The following is a 25,862-nucleotide window of genomic DNA, read 5'->3' as shown; positions in this document are numbered from 1 at the left end:
ACAACGTTAGATCTGGATTCATTTACAACGTTAGATCTGGTTTCATTTACAACGTTAGATCTGGTTTAATTTACAACGTTAGATCTGGTTTAATTTACAACGTTAGATCTGGTTTCCTTTACAATGTTAGATCTGGTTTCATTTACAATGTTAGATCTGATTTCATTTACAATGTTAGATCTGGTTTCATTTACAATGTTAGATCTGGTTTCATTTACAACGTTAGATCTGGTTTCATTTACAACGTTAGATCTGGTTTCATTTACAATGTTAGATCTGGTTTCATTTACAACGTTAGATCTGATTTCATTTACAACGTTAGATGTGATTTCATTTACAATGTTAGATCTGATTTCATAACGGCTGCGTTACATTCTCCACACGTAGTCCCGAATGAAACATGATTGATCTCGTTTCATAATGACTGGCATGACATCCTGTTCATCTAGTCTGAATGACTGTTGGAGAACCTCTTCAACAAAGTTTGATTTAAACATGATTGATCTGGTTTCATAATAACTGTTGGACATCCTCTTTATCTAATCTGAATTAAACACGATTGATCTGATTTCATACTGACTGGATAGCATCCTCTTCTTCCTCCAGTCTGAATTAAACATGTTAGTTAGGTCCTGTCCACTCCCTTCATCCCCCAGAGTGACTGAGTGTCTCCCCCCCCCCCCCCCCCACCACCACCACCACCACCACCACCCCCCACCACCCGCCCGCCAAGGGAAGACATAATTCATTGAATATTTACTTTTACTGGAGAGAGAATTGACTTTATACCTCTATAAATCTCAGACACATGGGAACCTTTAGTCCCAGTATAAAACTGTTGTGAGGATTTAGCATTATCAGGAGCAGTTTGAAGATCTGAAGTAAAATACTAAATTATCTCATCTTATATTTTAAAAATGAATTCACCAACCGATCATAAATTAGGACCGTATTATTATCTTGGCTAACATTATCCAGTGTGAAACATACAACCTAGTTTCATGCAACCATCAATAATAGAAGCAAAAGGTTAACTTTCCACATAGTTATTTTACAACTACTACTCTGTCTACCATCATGAAACTGTAACGTACTTCTATGTGGATCTATAGCACATTACCGGTGTGTCTCTGGTACTTTTTGAACGTCTCCAAGCTGATGTCAGCGTTCGGTATTCTGGGATTCATAGTGTGGTTCCTGGCTGCTGGTTGGTGCTGCAGAGGCTGTGTGTGTGTGTGTGTGTGTGTGTGTGTGTGTGTGTGTGTGTGTGTGTGTGTGTGTGTGTGTGTGTGTGTGTGTGTGTGTGTATATCTGAAAATGTGTGTGACTGAATGAATGTGACAGAGTGTGTGTGAGAGTGTGTATGTGTGTATCTGTGTGTTTGTGTGTGCGTGCTTAGGTCCTGTGGCTTGGAGATCTCCAGCTCTCAGCAGGTGAGCATCTCTACCAACTCTGTCACCAACACTACAAGCTGTGATCATTTACGTAAGCCCATTTTCCCACCAGTACTCGTCATCAGTGCCTCGGGACAGAGCAGCCACTGTGGAGTACAGTAGGATGTTCCCTGAACAAGACCTACAGCACACAGGGAGCTGGGTCAAGGCCTCGTGATGGAGCTGGGACAAGGCCTCAGGAGGGAGCTGGGACAAGGCCTCAGGAGGGAGCTGGGACAAGGCCTCAGGAGGGAGCTGGGACAAGGCCTCAGGAGGGAGCTGGGACAAGGCCTCAGGAGGGAGCTGGGACAAGGCCTCAGGAGGGAGCTGGGACAAGGCCTCAAGAGGGAGCTGGGACAAGGCCTCAGGAGGGAGCTGGGACAAGGCCTCAGGAGGGAGCTGGGACAAGGCCTCAGGAGGGAGCTGGGACAAGGCCTCAGGAGGGAGCTGGGACAAGGCCTCAGGAGGGAGCTGGGACAAGGCCTCAAGAGGGAGCTAGGACAAGGCCTCAAGAGGGAGCTGGGACAAGGCCTCAGGAGGGAGCTGGGACAAGGCCTCAGGAGGGAGCTGGGACAAGGCCTCAAGAGGGAGCTGGGACAAGGCCTCAGGAGGGAGCTAGGACAAGGCCTCAGGAGGGAGCTGGGACAAGGCCTCAGGAGGGAGCTGGGACAAGGCCTCAGGAGGGAGCTGGGACAAGGCCTCAGGAGGGAGCTGGGACAAGGCCTCAGGAGGGAGCTGGGACAAGGCCTCAGGAGGGAGCTGGGACAAGGCCTCAGGAGGGAGCTGGGACAAGGCCTCAGGAGGGAGCTGGGACAAGGCCTCAGGAGGGAGCTGGGACAAGGCCTCAAGAGGGAGCTGGGACAAGGCCTCAAGAGGGTCATTCACCAACTGATCTTAGATTTGGAATATAAATCTAATAATAAATGGACCATCACACCTAGACTCAAATATCTGCTTTGTAGAATTTTCATTTATCAAGAGCCCCCATATACTTCTTTCTCAATATCCCCCCCCCCAAACACACACACACACACCTTCCACCCCACCCATAACCCCCCCCCCCCCCCAAACACACACACACACACACACACACACACACACACTCCTTCCACCCCCCCATACACACACACACCCCCCCAAACACACACACACACTCCTTCCACCCCCCCAAACACACACACACCTTCCACCCCCCCATACACCCCCCCCCCCCCCCCCCAAACACACACACACTCCTTCCACCCCACCCATACACAGAAGCCTTGTTTACACCTTGTGCTTACACGCGAGTTTCTTGATCTGATTAATATGTCCTAATCACTATCTGATCAAGATTTTTTTGCGTCTCTTATCCGTCCACTATGTCCGCATTGTGACCAGATTAGCTGGTGCCTCCCTGTATGCAAATTATATGACAGATATTCTTTCAAAATAATTATCGATTTATTTATGTACTGATGCCATAAGTCAATGATGCTACCTGTCGATGATTTTAGAGGCCAGTGTAATGCTGATTTAAATGGTTTGAACATCAAACACCTGTTTACACTTGACTGGTAATCCAGACACAATGCGTGCCTGACCACCTCCAGAAGTGAGCAGGAAAATCTGATCACAATCAGATCACAGATCATTCAATCATCTACACATGTGTAAAAATGTGGGCACAATCAGAATGTGGATAAGATCATGACAAAGGGTGAATGTTAGCACGAGGTATGAACAAGGCTAACGTGCTATACAGTAGTATAATTGTGCTAAATAGTGAGGAGCTGTTCAGCCACGTTCAGCCATGTCTCAATGCACTCCATCACGTGGGGTGTTCCTACCTACTGGGGTGTTACTATCCACTGGGGTGTTACTACCTACTGGGGTGTTACTACCTACTGGGGTGTTCCTATCCACTGGGGTGTTCCTATCCACTGGGGTGTTCCTATCCACTGGGGTGTTCCTACCTACTGGGGTGTGAGGTGTTCCTATCTACTGGGGTGTTCCTATCCACTGGGGTGTTCCTATCTACTGGGGTGTTACTACCTACTGGGGTGTTCCTACCCACTGGGGTGTTACTACCTACTGGGGTGTTACTACCTACTGGGGTGTTCCTACCTACTGGGGTGTTACTACCTACTGGGGTGTTACTACCTACTGGGGTGTTACTACCCACTGGGGTGTTACTACCTACTGGGGTGTTACTACCTACTGGGGTGTTACTACCCACTGGGGTGTTACTACCCACTGGGGTGTTACTACCTACTGGGGTGTTACTACCTACTGGGGTGTTACTACCTACTGGGGTGTTACTACCTACTGGGGTGTTCCTACCTACTGGGGTGTTACTACCTACTGGGGTGTTACTACCTACTGGGGTGTTACTACCTACTGGGGTGTTCCTACCTACTGGGGTGTTCCTACCTACTGGGGTGTTCCTACCTACTGGGGTGTTACTACCTACTGGGGTGTTACTATCTACTGGGGTGTTCCTACCTACTGGGGTGTTACTACCTACTGGGGTGTTACTACCTACTAGGGTGTTACTACCTACTGGGGTGTTCCTACCTACTGGGGTGTTACTACCTACTGGGGTGTTACTACCTACTAGGGTGTTACTACCTACTGGGGTGTTACTACCTACTGGGGTGTTACTACCTACTAGGGTGTTCCTACCCACTGGGGTGTTCCTATCTACTGGGGTGTTACTACCTACTGGGGTGTTACTACCTACTGGGGTGTTACTACCTACTGGGGTGTTACTACCTACTGGGGTGTTCCTACCCACTGGGGTGTTCCTATCTACTGGGGTGTTCCTACCTACTGGGGTGTTCCTACCTACTGGGGTGTTCCTATCCACTGGGGTGTTCCTATCCACTGGGGTGTTCCTACCTACTGGGGTGTTCCTACCTACTGGGGTGTTCCTACCTACTGGGGTGTTCCTACCTACTGGGGTGTTACTACCTACTAGGGTGTTACTACCTACTAGGGTGTTACTACCTACTAGGGTGTGAGGTGTTCCTATCCACTGGGGTGTTACTACCTACTGGGGTGTTCCTACCTACTGGGGTGTTACTACCTACTAGGGTGTTCCTACCTACTGGGGTGTTACTACCTACTAGGGTGTTACTACCCACTGGGGTGTTACTACCTACTGGGGTGTTACTACCTACTGGGGTGTGAGGTGTTCCTATCTACTGGGGTGTTCCTACCTACTGGGGTGTTCCTATCCACTGGGGTGTTCCTATCTACTGGGGTGTTCCTATCTACTGGGGTGTTCCTACCTACTGGGGTGTTCCTATCCACTGGGGTGTTACTACCTACTGGGGTGTTACTACCTACTAGGGTGTTACTACCTACTGGGGTGTTACTACCTACTGGGGTGTTCCTATCCACTGGGGTGTGGGGTGTTCCTACCTACTGGGGTGTTCCTACCTACTGGGGTGTTCCTACCTACTGGGGTGTTACTACCTACTGGGGTGTTACTACCTACTGGGGTGTTCCTACCTACTGGGGTGTTCCTACCTACTGGGGTGTTCCTATCTACTAGGGTGTTACTACCTACTAGGGTGTTACTACCTACTAGGGTGTTACTACCTACTAGGGTGTTACTACCTACTAGGGTGTTCCTACCTAATGGGGTGTTCCTACCTACTGGGGTGTTACTACCTACTGGGGTGTTACTACCTACTGGGGTGTTACTACCTACTGGGGTGTTACTACCTACTAGGGTGTTCCTACCTACTAGGGTGTTCCTACCTACTGGGGTGTTCCTATCTACTGGGGTGTTACTACCTACTAGGGTGTTACTACCTACTAGGGTGTTGCTACCTACTAGGGTGTTGCTACCTACTGGGGTGTGAGGTGTTCCTACCTACTGGGGTGTTCCTACCTACTGGGGTGTTCCTACCTACTGGGGTGTTACTACCTACTGGGGTGTTACTACCTACTGGGGTGTTACTACCTACTGGGGTGTTACTACCTACTAGGGTGTGAGGTGTTCCTATCCACTGGGGTGTTCCTATCCACTGGGGTGTTCCTACCTACTGGGGTGTTCCTACCTACTGGGGTGTTCCTATCCACTGGGGTGTTCCTACCTACTGGGGTGTTCCTATCTACTGGGGTGTTCCTATCCACTGGGGTGTTCCTATCCACTGGGGTGTTCCTATCCACTGGGGTGTTCCTACCTACTGGGGTGTTCCTATCCACTGGGGTGTTCCTACCTACTGGGGTGTTCCTACCTACTGGGGTGTTCCTACCTACTGGGGTGTTCCTACCTACTGGGGTGTTCCTATCCACTGGGGTGTTCCTATCCACTGGGGTGTTCCTATCCACTGGGGTGTTCCTACCTATTGAGGTGTGAGGAGTTCCACAGAGTCCCTACTGAGAACTTCTAGACCATTGGGGAGGCCCAGTACACACTACAGGATGGGACACACTTTCGCCAGCCTAACAACAGACCCCAGGGCTGAACACAGGCAACGCCTGGTACAGGTTGGGGTAGGTAGTCTTTCTGAGCGGAGGGCTGGAAATACACTCATATTAGTGTAATGTGTATAATGTGCATGTTGTTATTCTCTTGTACTGTAAACACACATTTAAATTAACATCAGTAACCTGTATTCATAGACAATGGCAGTAAGTATTATATTTTTTCAAGATCTCTCCAAAAAAGATTTGACATTTTCTTTCATAAACACTTTAATAATGGCTAAATGAAGCTTATAGCATTAATTTCTGAAGGTTTACAAAGCTACATATATTGTTAGCTGTGCATAGTAACAAATCAATCATTATTATTTATAAATCCCATTTTACATCATCAGTTGTCACAAAGTGCTTTTTACAGTAATCCAACGTTGACCCCATAGAGCTTTTACAGTAACAAGACCTAGACCTCACAGTGCTTTTACAGTAACCCGACCGAGACCCTACAGAGCAGAAGGCAGTATTTGGCGACATCAGAGACTAGAGCATGGATTGAATCTGAAACTGTGCTATAGCAGGCCTGACGAACACGGTTAACATTGCCTTTGAAAGCCACACTGTCTACAAAAGCGAGCGGATTGAATCCCAGCCTAGAAGAGGGTATATTGGATACTCAGTGCAGTCAGCCCAGGGATTTGAGGAAGGCCTTGTACACCTCTCTGTAGACGTTCCTCAGCAGTGTATGTATGTATGTATGTATGTATGTATGTGTGTGTGTGTGTGTGTGTGTTAGCCCAGTGTAATGATAGAGTTCTTGTAGACCTCTCTGTAAGCGTTCCTCAACAGGACATAAGGGAAGCAGCTCTCCAACATGTCCTGGCTCAGGAACGGAGACGCCTCCACGATCTGTAGAGGAGGTAAGTGGCCAATCAGATGAAGAGAATACATTATTCATGTCTAGAAAATAAAAAAGGTTAAATGTACAGTATACATGATTATTGACTAGAGTCAGACGTTTTCTCCTGACCATGTGACCTGACAGGGGAAAACATCTCGGACCTTGTTATGAGTCAGTCAGTAATCCTTGTCCGAGCCAGAACGACCCATAAGGACCTAGATATGGCCCCCTGACATTTTCAACATTACCATAAAGTAGAAATACTGTAGGATGTGCATGTTTCCAAGAAGACCTGAGCCTACCATGTGCAGGAGAAGGTAGATGGAATCTCTGTTCTTGCTGTCCACCCTATTCTCTACATTCTGACCCAGCTGGAGCAGAGTGGAAGACGCCACCTAGAAGAACAAGATCACCTTCAGTAGTAGGAATAGATCTACAACTACGGGACAACAGTTCATCAGATGAAAATGTCCTGTGTCAACATGACCTCTTTAGAGACGGTGTTTCAGGGTGATCACGTACCAGGAGGAACTCTTTAAGGTGCTGTTCGATGTTCTTGCTCTCGACGGTGAACATGGCTGCGGACAGCTGGTTGACGGCCGTGGCCAGACAGTGGATGTTGTTGTGATGCCCTGCGGTCAATCAATTAAATCAATCAATGAATTATTTGGGTGACTGCAGTGACCAGACAATGAAAGCTGTTGCGGTCAATCAATCAATTATCAAAGCAGAAGCCAGAGCCACACAGTTAGAGGGAAACCAAACTAAATGAAAGACACTACTTTTTATTTTATTTACATTAACAGTCAACTCCCTAGAGCGTAGGCGGCGTCCTTTAGATCCAGCACTGCCAATAACAAAAAGAAGGTGGCCACACATTCTATAGCTCCGATGTAACAACAACAATCCTACCGACGCTTCGACGGATCCCGTCTTCATCAGGGTTTCTGAATCCTTTAATTCCAGGTCATGTTGAAAAACGCAGACAGAGAAAAACCTACGTAAACACCATCTCTGATGTCACCATCTCTCTGACTTTGATCCACGGTTGGTATTTGATGCTCTTAGAGTTCTCCATCCGGCTCTGTGCCAACTCAACAGACTAACTTTATGAAAAGCCTATGCTGTCTGACACAATCACTATGGGGCCGGCAGGGTAGTCTAGTGGTTAGAGGAGGCAGGTAGCCTAGTGGTTAGAGAGGCAGGTAGACTAGTGGTAAGAGGAGGCAGGTAGCCTAGTGGTTAGAGAGGCAGGGTAGTCTAGTGGTTAGAGGAGGCAGGGTAGCCTAGTGGTTAGAGAGGCAGGGTAGTCTAGTGGTTAGAGGAGGCAGGTAGCCTAGTGGTTAGAGGAGGCAGGTAGTCTAGTGGTTAGAGGAGGCAGGTAGCCTAGTGGTTAGAGAGGCAGGTAGCCTAGTGGTTAGAGATGCAGGTAGCCTAGTGGTTAGAGGAGGCAGGTAGTCTAGTGGTTAGAGGAGGCAGGTAGCCTAGTGGTTAGAGGAGGCAGGTAGCCTAGTGGTTAGAGAGGCAGGTAGCCTAGTGGTTAGAGAGGCAGGTAGCCTAGTGGTTAGAGAGGCAGGTAGCCTAGTGGTTAGAGAGGCAGGTAGCCTAGTGGTTAGAGAGGCAGGTAGCCTAGTGGTTAGAGAGGCAGGTAGCCTAGTGGTTAGAGAGGCAGGTAGCCTAGTGGTTAGAGAGGCAGGTAGCCTAGTGGTTAGAGAGGCAGGTAGCCTAGTGGTTAGAGAGTCAGGTAGCCTAGTGGTTAGAGAGGCAGGTAGCCTAGTGGTTAGAGAGGCAGGTAGCCTAGTGGTTAGAGAGGCAGGTAGCCTAGTGGTTAGAGAGGCAGGTAGCCTATTGGTTAGAGAGGCAGGTAGCCTAGTGGTTAGAGAGGCAGGTAGCCTAGTGGTTAGAGAGGCAGGTAGCCTAGTGGTTAGAGAGGCAGGTAGCCTAGTGGTTAGAGAGGCAGGTAGCCTAGTGGTTAGAGAGGCAGGTAGCCTAGTGGTTAGAGAGGCAGGTAGCCTAGTGGTTAGAGAGGCAGGTAGCCTAGTGGTTAAAGAGGCAGGTAGCCTAGTGGTTAGAGAGGCAGGTAGCCTAGTGGTTAGAGGGGCAGGTAGTCTAGTGGTTAGAGGGGCAGGTAGCCTAGTGGTTAGAGGGGCAGGTAGCCTAGTGGTTAGAGGGGCAGGTAGCCTAGTGGTTAGAGAGGCAAGTAGCCTAGTGGTTAGAGAGGCAAGTAGCCTAGTGGTTAGAGAGGCAAGTAGCCTCGTGGCTAGAGAGGCAAGTAGCCTCGTGGTTAGAGAGGCAAGTAGCCTAGTGGTTAGAGAGGCAAGTAGCCTAGTGGTTAGAGAGGCAAGTAGCCTAGTGGGTAGCCTAGTGGTTAGAGAGGCAGGTAGCCTACTGGTTAGAGCGGCAGGTAGCCTAGTGGTTAGAGAGGCAGGTAGTCTAGTGGTTAGAGCGGCAGGTAGCCTAGTGGTTAGAGCGGCAGGTAGCCTAGTGGTTAGAGCGGCAGGTAGCCTAGTGGTTAGAGCGGCAGGTAGCCTAGTGGTTAGAGCGGCAGGTAGCCTAGTGGTTAGAGCGTTGGACTAGTAACCGTAAAGGTTGCAAGATCGAATCCCCGAGCTGACAAGGTAAAAATCTGGCATTCTGCCCCTGAACAAGGCAGTTAACCCACTCTTCCTAGGCCGTCATTGAAAATAAGAATTTGTTCTTATCTGACTTGCCTAATTAAATAAAGGTAAAAAAATTAATAAAATAAAAACACGACAGCATCCCAAATGGCACCTTATTCCCTATATAGTGCACTTCCCTATGGGCCCTGGTCAAAAGTAGTGCACTTCCTTATGGGCCCTGGTCAAAAGTAGTGCACTTCCTTATGGGCCCTGGTCAAAAGTAGTGCACTTCTCTATGGGCCCTGGTCAAAAGTAGTGCACTTCCTTATGGGCCCTGGTCAAAAGTAGTGCACTTCCTTATGGGCTCTGGTCAAAAGTCGTGCACTTCCTTATGGGCCCTGGTCAAAAGTCGTGCACTTCCTTATGGGCCCTGGTCAAAAGTAGTGCACTTCCTTATGGGCCCTGGTCAAAAGTAGTGCACTTCCTTATGGGCCCTGGTCAAAAGTAGTGCACTATTGGGGATAGGGTGTAATTTGGGACGCTACCCAGAGTCCTTGGTAAAAACAAGTCTTTCATTAGTCAACCTGTCTGAGTTAAGGTCAACGGGGAATTAGAAGTATTCCAAGCTGTCACAGTGATGACTGTGATGATGTCACTGTTCCCCCCCAAGTTCTGGTAAACTGGCGTGACCAGTGTCCATGGAATGTCAACCACATTGAACCAGTTAGCATAACTGTGGCAAATTCCACTTCTGTCGAATTTCACTTAGTCGTGCATTGACGTCGATGGGAGATTAGGTGGAAAATGTTACTTATGATTCACCCCTGAAAGATTCAAAATGAGCCAGTGACTATCGCGTCTTTCCTAATCAGTTAGGATTTAAGCATACAGCTGGATCTACACTAGCGCTGAGCGATCACAGCTTCTTGAGGTTGGATCAGCTCCGGTTTGATTATTAAAAATGCTGGATTGAATGCTGTAACATAGAATAAAACAATGAATACAAGTCCCATGATGCTAGTGACTGTCCATTACTGTTTATGACTTATTAACCGTCATTTACTCACATCACTTTACTAAAATATTTCAGTTGTTTTGTATTTTACATTTGTTTTATTTAATATTTCATTCAAAGTCATCATCTCATCTCTATAGAGCTGCTGCCTATGCAGTCTGACAAAATCACTATTCGAATAGTTCTTCAAAGGCATACTTTTATGACTGCTGAATACCAACTATCAATCACTTAGATCATGTATTTTCAGGTAGAGATACCTCGCGAAGCAACAGCTGCTTTCTATATCACCTCACAATCGCGCATTCATTTCGGTTAATCGCTTAGCACTAATCTACACACAACAGATGGCATGAGAAGGGTAGCTGTTGCTATTGTAACACCCAATAAGGATCCAAATGAACACATGAACACGTAAATCAGACATGGATTCAACTCCACATTGGAGCAGATTTCGAGATCTGGAAAGAAAAACATTTTAAATGCAGTTTTGTTTTTGTTGGAGTGAACTACACGTATCACATTAAGGTCAACATACAACCCTGCTTGAAGAATTTCCCCAGGGGTTAAATTAAGCAATAAGGCACAAGGGGGTGTGGTATATGGCCAATGTACCATGGCTAAGGGCTGTTCTTAAGCTCGACGCATCTCGGAGTGCTGGATACAGCCATTAGAAGTGGCATATTGGTCATATATCGCAAACCCAAGAGGTGCCTTATTGCTATTATAAACTGGTTACTAAAGTAATTAGAGCAGTAACAATACATGCTTTGTCACACCCATGGTATACGGTCTCATATACCAAGACCGTCAGCCAATCAGCATTCAGGGCTGGAACCAAACAGGTTATATAAAGGTTATTAGATGAAATGAACATCCTCGACGGTAGGAGGAGTTGGGGTCCAGGGTCAGAGAAGGCAGAGACACAATGTAATTAATGTTGTTGGTTTTTCGCTGAACTAAATGTATCACTAGGGTTATTGTGACTGTATGTTCCAAAGGAAGCGAAAAGGGACATTAATAAGTACATTTATCACAAGTCAATAAGCCAGTCCTTACCACCATAATGTCTGCTGTAGTAGGAGTTGGGATCCAGAGCCAGGATGGGCAGAGACACAGCGATGTAAACCAGGAGAAGGCAGGTTAGCTTGTACTCCTCATCTACAGATGAGTTATCTGGAGAGTAGAACTCATATTTAGCAAACTTTCCTTTTAAATATATTTTTTTCCCCTTCTTCTAAACTCTAGAAAACATTCACAGGAAATAAACAAAAGGAAAGTTGAAAGACATGCATTAATAGGTTAAATATTTTTTCATTTGTTTGACTTTTTAGCCAATTGGAGTCCAGCTATAAAGGGCTGGATAGGTTGCGGAATCCTGCTGTTTTGTCCTAAAGATGTATTGTACAAAACCAATAAAGTGGTCCTTCAAACCGGATAGTGACAATTGTCTTGGAACATGACCAGTATAACAACTGACATCACATCAAAGACTATTGTATTTACCTGTACGCATACTAGCGATGGCTGCCACCAAGGCAGGGTCGATGTCACAAGTCAGACCTGCCGCAGACGCCAGCTCAAACACCGTTAGGGTTACCTGCATCAATTAAACAAGATGTTTTCAACAAAAGATTTTATCTTAAAGATGCCTTCATTTAATTATTTGGCTTATTAGCTCTTTTTATCTTCTAGCTGAGCATAAAAGGCCTCCATTAAGTGAATATTTCTTAAACTGAAACTATAAAGCATTGGTTAACTACTGTTCCCTCTTTCTGTAGCACGGGGCGGATTGGGGGGGGAGGGGGCGGGGGCGGGTTGGGGGGGGGTATTTTGGAGGGGTCAGAATGTTTCCATGGAGGTGGTTATTTTAGTTGAGAGGTTGCAGACCAGACAGACATGATGTGTCTCTTTCAGGGAGGTCAGCTTGCCTCTGCTTGGTGCCTGGTGCTGCTGACGTCTTAGGGTTTATCCTGAACCAGGCTGTGGCATGTTATGTTTTCTCTGCAGACTTGGGTTCAAATAATGTTTGATATCTTTCAAATACTTGAAGTATTTGTTTTAGCCTGATTGGAGTGCCAGGTTGGCAGGGTTTGATTTTTCTATTGGTTTCCGTAGCACTATACAAACTCAAACCAGCACAGATGAAGTATTTTTAAATTGTTTCCAATAGTATTTACACCCGGGTCTGGGATGTCTGCTTTGTATGTCCTACTCTCACGCTCAGGGAAAAGACATCAGCGGGCCAGGGGGCTTTCCACAGTCAGAGACAACTCATAAAATACGTTTTCTACTGTTCCGACGCTCTACTGCTCTGAATAACACTGTAATTCAAGTTACTGTATGAACCGTTGGTTATTGGTAATGATCCCATCCTACCCTATACTCTCCTACCCCATCCTACCCTATCACACCCTATCCCACCCTATCCTACCATACCCTATTCTACCTTATTCTACCCTGTTTTACCCTACCATGCGATACTCTATCCTACCCGATTACACCCTATAACATACCCTATCATCCTACCCTAGTACCCTACCCCACCCTACCCTTTCATATCCTGTCATATCCTACCCTATAATACCTTATCCTATCCTATCCAACCCTATCCTATCCTGTCCTACCCTATCCAACCCTAGTGCATCCTACCCTACCATATCATTTCCTACCCTACCTTATAATACCCTATCCTATTTAACCCTATCCAACCTACCCTACCCTATACAACCCTACTGTGTCCTACCATACCATATCCTACCCTATTATATTCTACCGATCCAACCCTACCCTATCCTATCTCCCCTACCTTGTCCAACCCTACCCTATCCTACACAACCATACTGTGTCCTACCATACCATATCCTATCCTTCCCTACCCAACCCTATTCAAAACCCCCTACCCTGTCCAACCCTACCCTATCCTATCCCATCCTATTATATCCTACCCTATAATACCGTATCCTATCCAACCCTAGCCTACACCACCCTACCCTTTCCTATCCTATCCTACCCTGTCCCACCCTACCGTATCACACCCTACCCTACAATAATCTACCCTATTTACCATACCATATCCTATCCTACCATACCATATCCTATTCTACCATACCATATCCTATCCTACCATACCATACCCTATCCTACCATACCATACCATATCCTACCATACCATATCCTATCCAACCCTATCCTATCCCCCCTATTATATCCTACCCTATAATGCCATATCCTATCCAACCCTATCCTATCCTTCCCTACCCACCCCTATGCTATCCTATCCTATTGTATCCTACCCTATAATACCGTATCCTATCCAACCCTATTCTACCATATTCAACCCTACTGTAACCTACCCTACCATAAACTACCCTACCCTATAATACCCTATCCAACCCTACCCTATCCAACCCTACTGTGTCCTACCATACCATATCCTATCCTACCCTATCCTATAACACCCTACCCTACTCTAGCCTAACCAACCCTACCATACCAACTCCTACCCTTCCCTATCCTATCCCACCCTATCCTACCATACCATATCGAATTCTACCCTATCCAACCCTACCCTATTCTCTCCTAGTCTTTACTCTCAGATTATATTCAATTTTCCAAACCTAAGCAAAACATGCTGTACCTTGATGTCTGTGTCAGGGGAGACCAGGTCCCTTAGGCTCTCAATGGGCCCCATCAGGTAGGGGCAATGCTTCTGCATGATCTGGAAAACAGAGAACAGAGGGATTAGCTTGGTCATAGGGTACCCTACCACCAAGAGTGTTTTCTGCAGGAAATTCATACTTTATTTGAAGCCTCCATCATAAGGGCGACAGATGTCATAAACAGTCGTGGCAGCTGGTGTCACCTCATGGCAACTGACTTCACAGTGTTATGACACCAACAATACACAACAACAGCCTTATTACCCACAAGAGGGGAATGAAATGAAATTCTCCATTCAGTATATTATAGGTGGTAGAATGTGTCTCACGTCTTCCAGTGTGTCCTGTGCCATGGCCCTAAAGGACAGGATCACTCCGACGATGGTCATCCTCTTCAGAACGTTCTCTCCCGCTGGACAGGAACACACGAGAGATTAAAGCAACGTTCATTCAATCTATTATCCTTTTAGTATCATGAGGCCCGGCACCGAGATGTTTTGACATCTCTGAAATCATGCATTGATGTCAATTGGAGAAGCTCCAGTTATATACACTGCACTGCATCTAACAGGATCAGACAGGATTCAGTCCCCCTGAGGTGTTTCACATCACCTTTTACATCATCAACTGATAAAGCATTCTGTTTGGCTGTCTTCTCATCTTCCTCCTGTTCCCCCAGCAGCTCACTTGGCACTCTTCCCTGAAGGTTAGTGTGTGTGTGTGTGTGTGTGTGTGTGTGTGTGTGTGTGTGTGTGTGTGTGTGTGTGTGTGTGTGTGTGTGTGTGTTACCAGGCAGTCTCTTCTGGAGGTTAGCCATGGCTTCAGGTTTGTCAAAGTTAGCTCTCATCTGAACTAGCACGTCCATGTTCTCTATCACCAGTTTCTGAAGAGAAGAGGAGAGAAGAGAAGGGAGGAGAGGAGAGGAGAGGAGAGGAGAGGAGAGGAGGGAGGGAGGGAGGGAGGGAGGGAGGGAGGGAGGGAGGGAGGGAGGGAGGGAGGGAGGGAGGGAGGGAGGGAGGGGAGGGAGGGAGGGAGGGAGGGAGGGAGGGAGGGAGGGAGGGAGGGAGGGAGGGAGGGAGTAGAAGCAAAGAGAAGAGCAGAGGAAAAATAAAAACAGATGGATAGAGTTACAGTTGTGAGATATCGCCAAACTACCAGGTTATGAGTGCAATCACAGAGTTAATGTCAAGTTCAATCTTACTGTCAACTTTCTACCATTTACCGTAGGAGCTGTAATAACACATTGATCAGGACACATTCTTTCAGAGAGTATGTTGATTTAACTTTTATTTAAGCAGGGACAAATGAGATCATTTTTTAAATATAAATTTAAAAAAAGGGGATGTTCAGGTCACAATGACCTTCATCTCCTTTCGGACTGTGTGGGGGAGAGTAAGAGTTCAGCTCCTTTTGGACTGTGTGGGGGAGAATAAGAGTGACTTCATAGTTCAACAGCGGCAGATCAGAGATAGACCGCCAGCCAGCCCTCTGAGAGATACTATGAGCCGTCTGTAATTGTTTGAAGCTTAATCCTACCTTGAGTTCTCCGACTTGTGAGGTGATGTGCCACATCAGGTTCTCACTGAGGAACTTGAGACCGTACGGACCAATCAGCTCGGCCAGGGCCTGCAGCTCTGGGCAGATTAGGGATGAAGGGGAGAGAATATGGATGTGTGGTTTAGAATGTAGTTATCACGCCCTGATCTGTTTCACCTGTCCCTGTGATTGTCTCCACCCCCTCCAGGTGTCGCTTATTTCCCGCAGTGTATTTATCCCTGTGTTTCCTGTCTCTCTGTGCCAGTTCATCTTGTATGTTTAGTCAAGTCAACCAGCTTGTTTTTCCCCGTACTCCTTTTCTATTCTCTTTTGCTTGTCTTCCTGGTTTTGACCCCTGCCTGTCTCTGGACTACTTTCCCGCCGACTCCGCCGCCCTGACCTTGATTCTGCCTGCCCTTCGGTACCCATCGGACTCTGATCTGGTTCTGACCTTTTGCCTGGTTCTGACCTTTTGCCTGTACACGACCATTCTCTTGCCTACCCCTTTTTGGATGAATAAACATTGTAAGACTCCAACCATCTGCCTCCTGTGTCTGCGTCTGGGCCTCACCTTGTGACTTGATAGTAGTTTAGACTGCAGTTAGGACCTGAGGGCTACAACACCTGAGGGCTACAACACCTGAGGGCTACAACACCTGAGGGCTACAACACCTGAGGGCTACAACACCTGAGGGCTACAACACCTGAGGGCTACAACACCTGTATGACAATTTTTTAACACACAAAAAAACAAACATTTTATTAATCAATCTTCTTCCTCAAATGAAGGGAATGATGAAGCCATCTTTGCAAGAGGGAGGGAATGTGATTTCATTGGTCATCAACTCTTGGCTCAGACACTTCCTTCAAGATAAACAGAGTTATCCCTGAGTTAGCCTGCCCAGCAGCAGGTTAGTTCTGAATGAAGGATAAACAGAGTTATCCCTGAGTTAGCCTGCCCAGCAGCAGGTTAGTTCTGAATGAAGGATAAACAGAGTTATCCCTGAGTTAGCCTGCCCAGCAGCACGTTAGTTCTGAATGAAGGATAAACAGAGTTATCCCTGAGTTAGCCTGCCCAGCAGCAGGTTAGTTCTGAATGCAGGATAAACAGAGTTATCCCTGAGTTAGCCTGCCCAGCAGCAGGTTAGTTCTGAATGCAGGATAAACAGAGTTATCCCTGAGTTAGCCTGCCCAGCAGCAGGTTAGTTCTGAATGAAGGATAAACAGAGTTATCCCTGAGTTAGCCTGCCCAGCAGCAGGTTAGTGCTGAAGGATTTGTTGCCATAGAAATGTACCTAGCTAAAAAGGTGAGCTACTTTCGTGGTACCAGTTATCCCGAGTTGAACTCCGAATTGACCGAAGTTACCTGGCTAACTCCTGAACACCTACTTCGTAGTACAGGGCTCTGGCAGAGTATAGGCCCCTGGATGTGTATCGGATCTGTGTGTACGTGGACAGTAGTTTGTAAACAAAGACACTGACTAAACAAACACTACTATGACGGTTCAATACGACGCCTTGATATTATAGAGAGCAGGTAAATCACCTGGTAAATGTCAAGCCAGAGTGAGAGACACAGAGAAGGAGTACTGAAACAATACATTATTTGAGTCCAAAATGGCACCCTATTATAAGGGCCCTTGTCAAAAGTAGTGCACTCTATAGGGAATAGAGTGCCATTTGGGATGCAGTGTATGATGATGAGTCTGTAGGTGACTCTGTAGGAGGTATTAGATCTCTCAGGGCTTATGCAAAGTGGATGGAAAATATATAGAGCAGACATGAGATCATAGAGGGTGGAGCTAGGTGGAGAGGGTGGAGCTAGGTGGAGAGGGCGGAGCTAGGTGGAGAGGGCGGAGCTAGGTGGAGAGGGTGGAGCTAGGTGGAGAGGGCGGAGCTAGGTGGAGAGGGCGGAGCTAGGTGGAGAGGGCGGAGCTAGGTGGAGAGGGCAGAGCTAGGTGAAGCTAGGTGGAGAGGGCGGAGCTAGGTGGAGAGGGCGGAGCTAGGTGGAGAGGGCGGAGCTAGGTGGAGCTAGGTGGAGAGGGCGGAGCTAGGTGGAGCTAGGTGGAGAGGGCGGAGCTAGGTGGAGAGGGCGGAGCTAGGTGGAGAGGGTGGATCTAGGTGGAGAGGGCGGAGCTAGGTGGAGCTAGGTGGAGAGGGCGGATCTAGGTGGAGAGGGCGGAGCTAGGTGGAGAGGGCGGAGCTAGGTGGAGAGGGCGGAGCTAGGTGGAGCTAGGTGGAGAGGGCAGAGGTCACCCGGCTACCCTACTGCAGGCAGGTCTCACCTGAGATATCAGAGTACTCCTCTGCTCTGAAACTATTCTCGTTCTCGATGGTCTGGTTGACAAAGCAGTGCATTGCGGGGCAGTGAACGATCAGGTTGCTGCTGGCCTGACGCAGAAGGCCCTCTAGGTACCTGTGGAGAGGCAGACGTCATATCCTCTTCCTAATGCATTCAAATGCACAACATAGGTGCTAATAGCTGCATATGAACATCTATAACTACATGCATGTAGCAGTGCAGTGACAGAGGAAACACTTCAGCAACTGATATAATGTCTGTTAGCCTGGAGAAGCAAGAGATGAAGACAAGTTACAGAAGGGTTGTCAGTTCAAATCCTAAACTCAGCAAAAAAAGAAAGGTCCCTTTTTCAGGACCTTGTCTTTCAAAGATAATTCGTAAAAATCCAAATAACTTCACAGATCTTCATTGTAAACAGTTTAAACACTGTTTCCCATGCTTGTTCAATGAACCATAAACAATTAATGAACATGCACCTGTGGAACGGTCATTAAGACACTAACAGCTTACAGACGGTAGGCAATTAAGGTCACAGTTATGAAGGACACTAAAGAAGCCTTTCTACTGACTCTGAAAAATACCAAAAGAAAGATGCCCAGGGTCCCTGCTCATCTGCGTGAACGTGCCTTAGGCATGCTGCAAGGAGGCATGAGGACTGCAGATGTGGCCAGGGCAATAAATTGCAATGTCCGTACTGTGAGACACCTAAGACAACGCTACAGGGAGACAGGACGGACAGCTGATCGTCCTCACAGTGGCAGACCACGTGTAACAACACCTGCACAGGATCGGTACATCCGAACATCACACCTGTGGGACAGGTAGAGGATGGCAACAACAACTGCCCGAGTTACACCAGGAACACACAGTTCAGACTGTCCACAACAGGCCGACTGAGGGCTTGTAGGCCTGTTCTAAGGCAGGTCCTCACCAGACATCACTGGCAACAAACGTCACCTATGGGCATAAACCCACAGTCACTGGACCAGACAGGACTGGCAAAAAGTGCTCTTCTCTGACGAGTCGCGGTTTTGTCACACCAGGGGTGATGGTCGGATTCGCGTTTATCGTCGAAGGAATGAGTCTTACACCGAGGCCTGTACTCTGGAGCGGGATCGATTTGGAGGTGGAGGGTCCGTCATGGTCTGGGGCGGTGTGTCACAGCATCATTGGACTAAGCTTGTTGTCATTGCAGGCAATCTCAACGCTGTGCGTTACAGGGAAGACATCCTCCTCCCTCATGAGGTACCCTTCCTGCAGGCTCATCCTGACATGACCCTCCAGCATGACAATGTCACCAGACATACTGCTCGTTCTGTGTGTGGTTTCCTGCAAGACAGGAATGTCAGTGTTCTGCCATGGCCAGCGAAGAGCCCGGATCTCAATCCCATTGAGCACGTCTGGGACCTGTTGGATCGGAGGGTGAGGGCTAGGGCCATTCCCCCCAGAAATGTCCAGGAACTTGCAGGTGCCTTGATAGATGAGTGGGGTAACATCTCACAACAAGAACGGGCAAATCTGGTGCAGTCCATGAGGAGGAGATGCACTGCAGTGCTTAATGCAGCTGGTGGTCACACCAGATACTGACTGTTACTTTTGATTTTGACCCCCCCCCCCCCCCTTTGTTCAGGGACATTCAATTTCTGTTAGTCACATGTCTGTGGAACTTGTTCAGCTTATGTCTCAGTTGTTGAATCTTGTTATGTTACACAAATATTTTACACACGTTAAGTTTGCTGAAAATAAACCCAGTTGACAGTGAGAGGACATTTCTTTTTTTGCTGAGTTTATTTCTGACAATAATAGGAGTGGGACATGAAATAGCAATTGGAGGACTTCTGCTGGTATCACGTTACCAGTTGGTATACAGCGTGGTGATGGTCTGTCCTCCGTATGAGTCCAGCGGCTGTGTCTGCTGCAGTAGGACATTCTTGACCAGCCTAGTGACATCCAGACTGAGGTAGCGTGACAGGGTGTGCAGGCTGGCTGTGTAGGCCCGAATCCCGGCCAGGAGGTCAGATGGACGTCCTATTTCCTGGGTGGTCTGGTTGTAATGAGCCATTCTCACGATGATCCTGGAACATTACACACACACACACACACACACACACACACACACACACACACACACACACACACACACACACACACACACACACACACACACACACACACACACACACACACACACACACACACACACACAAACTAACGTCATGGAATCAGACAGGGCTACATGGCATGGCAGGCTGAATGAATAACAGTTAGGCTTAACGAACCATGTAATGATTATTCTGTCTCTCTGTCTCTCCCAATTCAAGGGGCTTTACTGGCATGGGAAACATATGTTAACATTGCCAAAGCAAGTGAAGTAGATAATATACAAAAGTGAAATAAACAATCAAAAATTAACAGTAAACATTATACTCTGTCTATCTCTTTCTCTCTCCTCTCTTCCCCCCTGCTATATTTACATGAGTTACTTAATTGATTGATTGATCAATTACACTGTGCTGAAACGGAAGCAGAACATGTACACAGACCATTATGGAGCATACTTGGGTTGGTATGAATGTTCATTTTGAAATAGAGAAATAGCAACCTATTGTAGCTATGATTGTCTGAACTCCTGACCTCTGTAATATATAGTTCAGTAAAGTATCTACCATGTTGTTGTCATGTTGCTACCATGTTGCTGTCATGTTGAGTTACTACCAAGTTGTGTTGCTACCATGTTGTTGCCGTGTTGTGTTGCTACCCATGTTGTTGTCGTGTTGTGTTGCTACCCATGTTGTTGTCATGTTGTGTTGCTACCATGTTGTTGCCATGGTGTGTTGCTTCCCATGTTGTTGTCATGTTGTGTTGCTACCATGTTGTTGTCATGTTGTGTTGCTACCATGTTGTTGTCATGGTGTGTTGCTACCATGTTGTTGTCATGGTGTGTTGCTCCCCATGTTGTTGTCATGTTGTGTTGCTCCCCATGTTGTTGCCATGTTGTGTTGCTCCCCATGTTGTTGCCATGGTGTGTTTCTACCATGTTGTTGCCATGGTGTGTTGCTACCATGTTGTTGCCATGGTGTGTTGCTACCATGTTGTTGCCATGGTGTGTTGCTACCATGTTGTTGCCATGGTGTGTTGCTACCATGTTGTTGCCATGGTGTGTTGCTACCATGTTGTTGCCATGGTGTGTTGCTACCATGTTGTTGCCATGGTGTGTTGCTACCATGTTGTTGCCATGGTGTGTTGCTACCATGTTGTTGCCATGGTGTGTTGCTACCATGTTGTTGCCATGGTGTGTTGCTACCATGTTGTTGCCATGGTGTGTTGCTTCCATGTTGTTGCCATGGTGTGTTGCTTCCATGTTGTTGCCATGGTGTGTTGCTTCCATGTTGTTGCCATGGTGTGTTGCTTCCATGTTGTTGCCATGGTGTGTTGCTTCCATGTTGTTGCCATGGTGTGTTGCTTCCATGTTGTTGCCATGGTGTGTTGCTTCCATGTTGTTGCCATCGTGTGTTGCTACCATGTTGTTGTCATGGTGTGTTGCTACCATGTTGTTGTCATGGTGTGTTTCTACCATGTTGTTGTCATGGTGTGTTGCTACCATGTTGTTGTCATGGTGTGTTGCTGCCCATGTTGTTGCCATGTTGTGTTACTACCATGTTGTTGTCATGTTGTGTTTCTACCATGTTGTGTTGCTACCAATTCTGTTGTCATGTTGTGTTGCTACCATGTTGTTGTCATGTTGTGTTTCTACCATGCTGTGTTGTCATGTTGTGTTTCTACCTTGCTGTGTTGTCATGTGTTTCTACCTTGCTGTGTTGTCATGTGTTTCTACCTTGCTGTGTTGTCATGTTGTGTTTCTACCTTGCTGTGTTGTCATGTTGTGGTTCTACCTTGCTGTGTTGTCATGTTGTGTTTCTACCTTGCTGTGTTGTCATGTGTTTCTACCTTGCTGTGTTGTCATGTTGTGTTTCTACCTTGCTGTGTTGTCATGTTGTGTTTCTACCTTGCTGTGTTGTCATGTGTTTCTACCTTGCTGTGTTGTCATGTTGTGTTTCTACCTTGCTGTGTTGTCATGTTGTGTTTCTACCTTGCTGTGTTGTCATGTTGTGTTTCTACCTTGCTGTGTTGTCATGTGTTTCTACCTTGCTGTGTTGTCATGTGTTTCTACCTTGCTGTGTTGTCATGTGTTTCTACCTTGCTGTGTTGTCATGTGTTTCTACCTTGCTGTGTTGTCATGTGTTTCTACCATGCTGTGTTGTCATGTGTTTCTACCTTGCTGTGTTGTCATGTGTTTCTACCATGCTGTGTTGTCATGTGTTTCTACCTTGCTGTGTTGTCATGTGTTTCTACCATGCTGTGTTGTCATGTGTTTCTACCTTGCTGTGTTGTCATGTGTTTCTACCTTGCTGTGTTGTCATGTGTTCCTACCTTGCTGTGTTGTCATGTGTTTCTACCTTGCTGTGTTGTCATGTGTTGCTGCCTTGCTAAGTTGTTGTCTTAGGTCTCTCTTTGCGTAGTGTTGTCTCTCTTGTTGTGATGTTTGTTTTGTCCTATATTTATATTCCCAGCCCCGTCTCTGCAGGAGGTCATAGTAAATAAGAATTTTTTTCTTCACTGACTTGCCTAGTTAAATAAAAATAAAATACAATACAAATCTTCTCTGCATTATAAAATGTCTCCTTTCATGTCTTGTTTAAACAGAGAAATTGAGATTTAGGTGGAGAAAAGGATTTAACGATCCAATATTATAAAGCAATAAATAAATAAATAAAGCAATATTAAGACAGAGATCATGTTTGTGTGGCGTACTTGGTGAGGCGTGTCTCCAAGTGAGATATGAGAAACTCTGTAGGAGTGATGATGTGGTTGAACACTGTGAAGTCACTGCTCCCACTGAAGGAGGAGCACAGCTCAGTCAGAGTCAGATGCATCTTGTCCATACTGGAAGAGCGAGAGAGGGGGGGAGAGGGAGAGAGAGGGGGGGAGAGGGAGAGGGAGAGAGAGAGAGAGGGGGAGAGAGAGAGAGAGGGGGAGAGAGAGGGAGAGAGGGAGAGAGAGGGAGGGAGAGAGAGAGGGAGGGAGAGAGAGAGGGAGAGGAAGAGAGAGAGAGAGAGAGAGAGAGAGAGAGAGAAGAGAGAGAGGAAGAGATAGAAAGAGAGAGAGAGAGAGAGAGGAAGAGAGAGAGAGAGAGAGAGGAGAGAGAGAGAGAGAGAGAGAGAGAGAGGAAGAGAGGGAGAGAGAGAGAGAGAGAGAGGAAGAGAGAGAGAGAGAGAGAGGAAGAGAGAGAGAGAGAGAGAGGAAGAGAGGAAGAGAGGGAGAGAGGGAGGGAGGGAGGGAGGGAGGGAGGGAGGGAGGGAGGGAGGGAGGGAGGGAGGGAGGGAGGGAGGGAGGGAGGGAGGGAGGGAGGGAGGGAGGGAGGGAGGGAGGGAGGGAAAGAAATTCGACATACCAATTAGTATCTGGCTAAAAATACTTGAATCAGTTATAGAAACCATTCCCCTTTATGGTTGTAAGGTCTGGGGTCAGCTCACCAACCAAGAATTCACAAAATCGGACAAACACCAAATTGAGACTGCATGCAGAATTCTGCAAAAATATCCTCAGTGTACAACGTAAAACACCAAATAATGCATGCAGAGCAGAATTAGGCCGATACCCGCTAATGATCAAAATCCAGAAAAGAGACGTTAAATTCTACAACCACCTAAAAGGAAGCGATTCCCAAACCTTCCATAACAAAGCCATCACCTACAGAGAGATGAACCTGGAGAAGAGTCCCCTAAGCAAGCTGGTCCTGAGGCTCTGTTCACAAACACAAACAGATCCCACAGAGCCATACAAATAGGACAGCAAATCAATTAGACCCAAACAAAACATTAGAAAACTATTTGAAAAAAAAGTATAATTACTTGACACATTAGAAAGAATTAAGAAAAAAACATAGCAAAGTAGAATGCTATTTGGCCCTAAACAGGGAGTGTACAGTGGTAGAATACCTGACCACTGTGACTGACACAAACTTAAGGAAATCTTTGACTATGTACAGACTCAGTGAGCATAGCCTTGCTATTGAGAAAGGCTGCAAAATGAGGTGGAAACTGAGCTGCACTTCCTAACCTGCCAAATGTATGACCATATTAGAGACACAAATAATTTGAAAACAAACCCAATTTTGCTAAACTCTCAAATACCAGTGTGCCATCACAGCAGCAAGATGTGTGACCTGTTGCCACAAGAAAAGGGCAACCGGTGAAGAACAAACACCATTGTAAATACAACCCATATTTATTCATCTTCCCTTTTTGTACTTTAACTAATTCCACATAATATGTCATTTGAAATGTCTTTATTCTTTTGTGAGTGTAATGTTTACTTAAATTGAGAGAGAGAGACTTTAGAAATTGCTGGTCTACTTTTCTTTAAAAATTAAAACCCATGAAATATCCAATCAATCGACAAAACACTTAAAATGTCAGAGGAGACTTTACGCTGCATAGTGGTAGTTCATGAAATGAGTGATTTAACCGAACAGTATTCGATTTGGAGGAGAGATGAATGGAGGTCAAATGGAATGGAAGAGCGGGGTGAAGAAGGAATGGAGGAATGGATAAATAGAGGGATGGATGAATAGAGGGATGGATGGATGGATGAATGAATAGAGGGATGGATGGATGAATGAATAGAGGGATAGATGGATGAATGAATAGAGGGATGGATGGATGAATAGAGGGATGGATGGATGAATAGAGGGATGGATGGATGAATAGAGGGATGAATAGAGGGATGGATGGATGAAGAGAGGGATGGATGGATGAATAGAGGGATGGATGGATGAATAGAGGGATGGATGGATGAATAGAGGGATGGATGAATGGATGGATGGATGGATGAATAGATGGATGGATGAATAGAGGGATGGATGGATGAATAGAGGGATGAATAGAGGGATGGATGAATAGAGGGATGGATGGATGAATAGAGGGATGGATGGATGAATAGAGGGATGGATGGATGAATAGAGGGATGGATAAATGGGACAGGTGGAAATAAAAAGTACCAATACAATAACGAGGCTATATGCAGGGAGTACCGGTACCGAGTCAGTGTGTGGGGGTAGAGGTTAGTCGAGGTCATTTGTACATGTAGGAAGGGGTGAAGGGACAATGCCTAGACAGTAAAGAGCGAGTAGCAGCAGTGTAAAAACAAAATGGGGGGGTGTCAATGTAAAAAAGTTACATACGCTGCTGTTACTGTCTATTATCTATCCTTTACCCCTACCTACAGTATACTGCTGTTACTGTCTATTATCTATCCTTTACCCCTACCTACAGTATACTGCTGCTACTGTCTATTATCTATCCTTTACCCCTACCTACAGTATACTGCTGCTACTGTCTATTATCTATCCTTTACCCCTACCTACAGTATACTGCTGTTACTGTCTATTATCTATCCTTTACCCCTACCTACAGTATACTGCTGTTACTGTCTATTATCTATCCTTTACCCCTACCTACAGTATACTGCTGTTACTGTCTATTATCTATCCTTTACCCCTACCTACAGTATACTGCTGTTACTGTCTATTATCTATCCTTTACCCCTACCTACAGTATACCGCTGTTACTGTCTATTATCTATCCTTTACCCCTACCTACAGTATACCGCTGTTACTGTCTATTATCTATCCTTTACCCCTACCTACAGTATACCGCTGTTACTGTCTATTATCTATCATTTACCCCTACCTACAGTATACTGCTTTTACTGTCTATTATCTATCCTTTACCCCTACCTACAGTATACTGCTGTTACTGTCTATTATCTATCCTTTACCCCTACCTACAGTATACTGCTGTTACTGTCTATTATCTATCCTTTACCCCTACCTACAGTATACTGCTGTTACTGTCTATTATCTATCCTTTACCCCTACCTACAGTATACTGCTGCTACTGTCTATTATCTATCCTTTACCCCTACCTACAGTATACTGC

General features: G+C 46.3%; 1 protein-coding gene across 1 annotated transcript in view; it reads right to left on the bottom strand.

The window, feature by feature from the left end:
- Positions 1–6,104: 6,104 nt before the first annotated feature.
- The window catches only part of nckap1l (NCK associated protein 1 like), a 39,426-nt gene continuing 19,668 nt past the window's right edge, over positions 6,105–25,862 (bottom strand). Inside the window, exons 20-31 of the mRNA XM_045691952.2 lie at positions 22,675–22,806; positions 19,719–19,937; positions 17,846–17,976; positions 15,561–15,658; positions 14,814–14,907; positions 14,354–14,436; positions 14,003–14,083; positions 11,869–11,962; positions 11,422–11,538; positions 7,270–7,379; positions 7,050–7,142; positions 6,105–6,755 (exon numbers count right to left, since the gene is read on the bottom strand). Of these exons, the coding sequence (XP_045547908.1) occupies positions 6,639–6,755; positions 7,050–7,142; positions 7,270–7,379; positions 11,422–11,538; positions 11,869–11,962; positions 14,003–14,083; positions 14,354–14,436; positions 14,814–14,907; positions 15,561–15,658; positions 17,846–17,976; positions 19,719–19,937; positions 22,675–22,806 (1,369 nt within the window). The 3' untranslated portion in view covers positions 6,105–6,638. The remainder of the gene's footprint in view (positions 6,756–7,049; positions 7,143–7,269; positions 7,380–11,421; positions 11,539–11,868; positions 11,963–14,002; positions 14,084–14,353; positions 14,437–14,813; positions 14,908–15,560; positions 15,659–17,845; positions 17,977–19,718; positions 19,938–22,674; positions 22,807–25,862) is intronic.

Source organism: Salmo salar, chromosome 12 (assembly GCF_965601325.2).
Source record: "Salmo salar chromosome 12, fSalSal1, whole genome shotgun sequence".
Classification (NCBI taxonomy): Eukaryota; Metazoa; Chordata; class Actinopteri; order Salmoniformes; family Salmonidae; genus Salmo; species Salmo salar.
The sequence above is the reverse complement of the archived record's forward strand: the minus strand, read 5'-3'. Positions and strand labels throughout refer to the sequence as shown.